The 6,584-nt window shown below is 40.7% G+C and overlaps 1 protein-coding gene across 1 annotated transcript; it reads left to right on the top strand.

Moving 5' to 3' along the window:
• Nucleotides 1-3,393: 3,393 nt before the first annotated feature.
• LOC104109517 (uncharacterized) lies at nucleotides 3,394-5,344 on the top strand. The gene is made up of 4 exons (XM_070194202.1): nucleotides 3,394-3,483; nucleotides 3,572-4,678; nucleotides 4,742-4,832; nucleotides 4,884-5,344. The coding sequence occupies exons 1-4, from the start codon at nucleotides 3,394-3,396 to the stop codon at nucleotides 5,342-5,344; spliced, it is 1,749 nt and encodes a 582-aa protein (XP_070050303.1).
• The last annotated feature ends 1,240 nt before the right edge of the window (nucleotides 5,345-6,584 follow it).

Below are 6,584 nucleotides of genomic sequence, written 5' to 3'. Positions count from 1 at the left end.
ACCAAAATCCTTTGTCGGCCCATGCAGAAACACATATGATTGAGATAGTTCATAAGGATGGGGAACCCAAGAATTCTTCCAAGTCTATCATGATGATCTGGGCTAGCGAAAGTAATCCAAGTAAAGCTCCAGATTCAGTAAAAGCAATGCCCTTAATAGTTGAAGGGGTGTCGGAGAAGCTAAGCACAATCAACGGGAAGCCATCTATATTGGTTGTGAAAGGACCTCCGATTGATGTTGAAGCGAACCAGGAAAAGCAAAAAGTGGTCGTGCCAGGGATCCCGGGCAATCCTATCATAATCGTGGAAGGGGCTCGTATTACCCCCGTTATTATTAAGCTAGTGACCCAGTTACCAATGGTTGACACAAAGGCCATCCCGTGGAATTAAAAACAGGTGATAGTAGCATATAAAAAGAAAGAAGTAGAGGAAGAAGTCAACGAAACCGGAGGACTGACTCGTTCTGGGAGATCGTTTACCCCGGAGGAACTGAGGAAAGCCAAGACATTCAAGGATGGACACATCCCAGTAAAGAATTCGGTCACCGAAGAAGAGGCTGAAGAGTTCCTGAAAAAAATGAAAATGCAAGACTACTCCAGTGTGGAGCAGTTAAGGAAAACACCATCTCAGATCTCTCTTTTGTCTTTGTTGATACATTCAAATGAACACCGCAAAGCCCTGATGAAGATTTTGAATGAGGCCCATGTTCCTGATAAGATCACGGTAAACCACTTGGAAACGATTGCTAACAAGATCTTAGAAGCAAACATGATCACTTTCTCAGATGATGAACTTCCTATGGAGGGTACAAAGCACAACCGAGCTCTTTATCTCACAGTGAAGTGCAAGGATTCTGTTGTCTCAAGGGTACTGGTTGATAACGGTTCTAGTGCAAATATTTTCCCTTTGTCCACTTTGCAAAAGTTGAAGATCGACACTGAAAGGATCCACATGAACAATGTATGTGTCCGAGGCTTTGATGGAGGAGGGATGGATTTTATCGGTGATATAATGCTCGAATTGTCAATAGGGCCAGTTGAGTTCACTATGGAGTTCCAAGTGCTAGACGTGGTTGTCTCCTACAACTTGTTGTTGGGAAGGCCCTGGATACATGCTACCAAGGCAATCCCGTCTTCTATGCATCAAATGGTAAAGTTCGAATAGGACATGCAGGAAATAGCTGTGCGCGGGGATGAGAACTTATCTGCTTACAATGACACAACTATTCTATTTATTGAAGCTGAAGATGATAAAGGGCCTTGGGTCTACCAAACGTTCGAAACAGTGTCTGTCGAGAAGAATCCAGAGGGAGACTGTATTCCAGGTCCGAAGCTACCCTCTGCGTCTGTCATGGTAGCAAATGAAATTTTGAAGAATAGTTTTGTGCCAGGAAAAGGTCTGGGTTCATATCTGTAGGGTATTGCGCATCTGGTGTGTCCATGTGAAATTTTGGTACATTTGGTTTGGGATTCACACTCACAGGGAAGGACATGAAGAGGGCTAAAAATTGAAAAGGAAGGCATGGTCACTTCCTAAGCCTGTTCCACACATATCCAAGTCTTTTGTCAAGCCAGGGGTCACAAAATGCCCAATATTAGCGGTCCTAAAACATGTGGTCGATTTTGATGAAGAGTTGATCAAGAGGTTCGAGAGTCTATTTGATGAGGTTAATATGGTATAAATAGGGGAATGTTCCAGTAATGCCGATGTGCAGCTTGTTGGGCCAAATGTGAAGCTTAGCAATTGGAAAGCTACTCATCTCCCCACCCGGAAGGAGTTTTGGTAGTTTGCTTTATTTTCCTTTCTGTCATCTGGGTTATTCTAGGGTTGTAATCTAGATTTTTATTTTTTGCTTGTTTTGATGTACAAACCCTTCTATCTTTTTATTTTCAGTGAAATACAAGTTCCCGTTTTCCATTATTCCTGATAGCGTTTCATTTTTGTTTTTTCCTCTATACAGTTCTTTTTATGCTGGTTTCAATGAAATGACATGCATAAGGAATTTTCAGCCAAATCTTAAAAGCCAATCTAATTCTAAAATAACAATCCAAGAAGTAAAGTGTGATGATGAAACAGAATATGATGAAGAAGCAGTATTTGAGGAAATCAGTAGAGAAGTAAAACACTTTGAAGGAAAACTCAAGCCTAATTTGAATAAAACTGAAGCAATCAATTTAGGAGATCAAGATAATGTCAGGGAAACCAAGATAAGTGTGCATCTGGAACCGCAAATCAAGAAAAAAATAATCAAAGCACTGTTTGAATATAAAGATGTCTTTTCATGGTCGTATGACGATATGCGGGGTTTGAGCACTGATTTGGTAGTTCTTAAATTGCCAACTGATCCTGCATTCCCTCCTGTCAAGCAAAAGTTAAGGAAATTTAAGACTAACATGAGTGTGAAGATCAAAGAAGAAATCACAAAGCAGCTTGATACAAAGGTCATTCGGGTCACTCGATATCCCACTTGGTTAGCTAATGTCGTGCCAGTACCAAAAAAGGATGGTAAGATCAGGGTCTGTGTTGATTATCGTGATCTCAATAAGGCAAGTCCAAAGGATAACTTTCCATGGCCGAACATCCACATTCTGATAGATAATTATGCCAAGCATGATATTGGGTCTTTTGTGGATTGCTACGCGGGATATCACCAGATCCTGATGGATGAGGAAGATGCAGAAACGAGAGCATTCATCACACCATGGGGGACATATTGCTACCGAGTAATGCCATTTGGTTTGAAGAATGCTGGGGCAACTTACATGAGGGTGATGACTACCATATTTCATGACATGATACATAAGGAGATTGAGGTTTATGTAGATGACGTGATCATAAAGTCAAAGAAGCAGGACGACCATGTCGGGGATTTGAGAAAGTTTTTCCAAAGGCTCCGCAGGTACAACCTCAAGCTTAATCCGGCAAAATGTGCATTTGGTGTCCTTTCCGGGAAACTATTGGGATTCGTAGTCAGTCGATGTTGTATTGAGTTGGATCCATCAAAGATCAAAGACATCCAAGAATTACCACCGCCAAAGAATTAAACTGAGGTGATGAGCCTACTCGGGAGGTTAAATTATATTACCAGGTTTATTGCTCAACTCACAACGACTTGTGAGCCCATTTTTAGGTTGATGAAGAAGAATGTTGCGGTTAAGTGGACTGACGAGTGTCAGGAAGCATTTGATAAGATCAAGAGGTACCTATCAAACCCACTTGTGTTGGTCCCTTCGGAGCCTGGGAGACCTTTAATTCTCTATTTGACGGTCCTGGATAATTCTTTTGGTTGTGTGTTGGGTCAACACGACATCACGGGCAAGAAAGAGCAAGCCATTTATTATCTCAGCAAGAAGTTCACTCCTTATGAGGTTAAGTATACTTTTCTTGAAAGGACATGTTGAGCCCTGACTTTGGTGGCACAAAAGTTGAAGCATTATCTATCGTCCTACACTACTTACCTCATTTCTTAGATGGATCCTCTAAGGTATATCTTTCAGAAGCCTATGCCCACAGGAAGACTTGAAAAGAGTTAGATTTTACTCATCGAGTTTGACATCATCTATGTGACTCAGACCGCAATAAAAGCCCAATTCTTGGCCGACCACTTGGCCGAGAATCCACTGGATGAAGAATATGAGAAACTGAAGACTTATTTTCTTGATGAAGAAGTGATATATGTTGATGAGGCTGATCATGATGAAAAGTCAGGTTGGAAACTCTTCTTTGATGGAGCTGCTAACATAAAAGGTGTCGGAATATGGGCTGTATTCAATCCTGAAACAAGGCTTCACTACCCCGTAACAGCTCAACTTCGATTTTATTGCACCAACAACATCGTTGAATACGAGGCATGCATTTTGGGTTTGAGGCTAGCTATAGACATGGGAGTTCAGGAAATATTAGTTTTGGGAGATTCAGATTTGTTGGTTCACCAGATTCAGGGAGAATGGGAGACTCGGGATTTGAAACTCATACCGTATCGACAGTGTTTGCATGATCTTTGTCAACGATTCAGGTCAGTAGAATTCAGGCATATTCCCAGGATTCATAGTAAGATCTCCGATGCTTTGGCTACTCTAGCGTCAATGTTACACCATCCGGATAAGACTTACATCGACCCTCTACATATCCAAGTCCGTGATCAGCATGCCCATTGCAATGTGGTTATGGTGAGAACCATTCGACGTCTGGCTAGTGGAGTTTTCTTAAGTGGGGGAATCTTGTACAAGAGGACTCCAGATCTAGGACTACTAAGGTGCATAGATGCTAAACAAGCTTCTACCATCATGGCCGAAGTGCATTCCGGAGTTTGCGGACCGCATATGAGTGAGTATGTCTTGGCAAAGAAGATACTTCGAATAGGTTATTATTGGCTCACCATGGAACGAGATTGCATCAGCTTTGTTCGCAAATGTCATCAATGCCAGGCGCACGGTGATTTGATTCATTCCCCGCCATCTGAGTTACACACAATGTCTGCACCTTGGCCTTTTGTTTCTTGGGGCATGGATTTCATTGGACCAATTGAGCCGAAAGAGTCAAACGGGCATAGGTTTATTCTGGTGGCCATTGATTACTTTACCAAGTGGATCAAAGCTGTAACTTTCCAGTTTGTGACCAAGAAGGCGGTGGTAGATTTTGTTCATTCAAATATCATTTGCCGGTTCAGAATTCCCAAGGTAATCATCACAAATAGTGCTACTAACCTCAATAGTCATTTGATGAAAGTGGTATGCTAACAGTTCAAGATTATGCATCGAAACTCCACTATGTATCGTCCTAAGGCAATCAGAGTTGTTGAGGCTGCTAACAAGAACGTAAAGAAGATACTTCGTAAGATGGTGCAAGGTTAATGGCATGAAAAGTTACCTTTTGCTTTACTAGGTTATCGCACTACTGTTCGCACTTCAGTAGGTGCAACTCCTTATTTGATGGTATATGGAACAGAGGTAGTTATACCTGCGGAAGTTAAGATTCCATCCCTTCGGATCGTTGCTGAAGCTGAAATTGATGATGATGAGTGGGTCAAAACCCGGCTAGAGCAGTTGAGTTTGATTGATGAAAAACGATTGGCAGCAGTATGTCATCGTCAATTGTATCAGAAAAGAATGGAAATACCATACAACAAGAAGGTGCGTCCACGAAAATTTGAAGTGGGCCAGCTAGTATTGAAATGCATCCTTCCACATGAAGTTGAAGCTAAAGGCAAGTTAGCCCCAAACTGGCAGGGGTCGTTCATTGTGACAAAGGCATTGCCCAATGGTGCTTTGTCTTTAACAGACATAGAAGGCAAATATGCGGATATGGCTATCAATTCTGATGCAGTCAAGAGATATTATGTATGATTTCTTTGCTTATCTTCAATCGCATTTTGTACTAGGCATGTTCAAAGTTGGAATGACGAAGGCATTTTATTCTACTATCCCAGAAACTTTTATTCTTTGTTACCCTTTTTTTATCCTTATTTATTTTCTTTCATACCCCTCTTTTGGAATCATAAGTAGAGTTATAAATAGTAAAAAATAAAAAGAGAAAAGCAAAAGAAAGAAAAGAAAAAAGAAAAAAAAAGCAAAGTAATAAAAATAAAACAACTTTTACTAGTTTGAACTACGTTCGACCTGATTTCTTTTAAGGATACGTACGCAGCCTTACACGGTTCGGTCCCATCAAAATAAAAATCCAAAAATCCCCAGATTCAAAAAAACTGGGGCAAAAGTTTTAATTTTGTAAAAAGATCTGATTCCAAAAGTTATAATTTTGAACCCCTTCATCTTAAATTATTTTGAGCATTCATGCCACCCTTTCTTTCTAACCTTGTCCAAAACCTACACTATAGTCCAAAGAAAGACCTTCTGATCAACTTTAAGGATGCCAAGTCAAGTGAGATAGAGGTATGATTTACATCATGGGTAGCACCTTTGTTCACGGGCATAAGGAAAAGTGAATAAATGAGAGAGTGTTATTGGTGAAAACCCTCACGGGCACTGTAGGGCGACGGTGAGTCGAGAGAAAATTAAAATGAGAGAGTCTTTCTGGTGAAAACCCTTACGGGTACTGTAAGGCGACAGTGAATTGAGAAATGAGCAAATGAGAGAGGTTTGCTGGTGAAAACCCTTCGGGGCACTACAAGTCGATTGAGGTTCATGACTTTACAGAGAAATTGAATTATGGAAACCCGGTTTAAAGTATGAAGACATGGCATGAACTGAAATGTGATTAGTTGGATAGATTAGGCTGATCAATCCGAAATGCATGTCATGTTCATTGGAGCCAGCTGCTTCATTCAGATAAGTCTCTTTTCCATTTTTCTTCAAATAGTCATCTTTGTTCAAAATTTTCCTCTTTATTCCTAATTCTCGAAGTCACTTCACTTCGTTTTCTTTTGGGTCTATTTTTCTAAGTCTCTGTCAAGTTAGCCTTTGTTAAGAAAGCAAGAAAGGACTTTAAAGTCCATTACCAGCTTTTTAATTGCACCAAGCGAGATTCAGCCAAGCACATCACAAGTGACATGATTCAGAATGAGCAATGTGGTGGTAATTGAAGTTCAGGTGGTCAAGCGATTCGTGAATTTTGAGGAAATGCAAA

This window comes from Nicotiana tomentosiformis, chromosome 2 (genome assembly GCF_000390325.3).
Source record: "Nicotiana tomentosiformis chromosome 2, ASM39032v3, whole genome shotgun sequence".
Classification (NCBI taxonomy): domain Eukaryota; kingdom Viridiplantae; phylum Streptophyta; class Magnoliopsida; order Solanales; family Solanaceae; genus Nicotiana; species Nicotiana tomentosiformis.
Note: the sequence above shows the minus strand (reverse complement) of the source record. Positions and strands in the feature narration are given on the sequence as shown.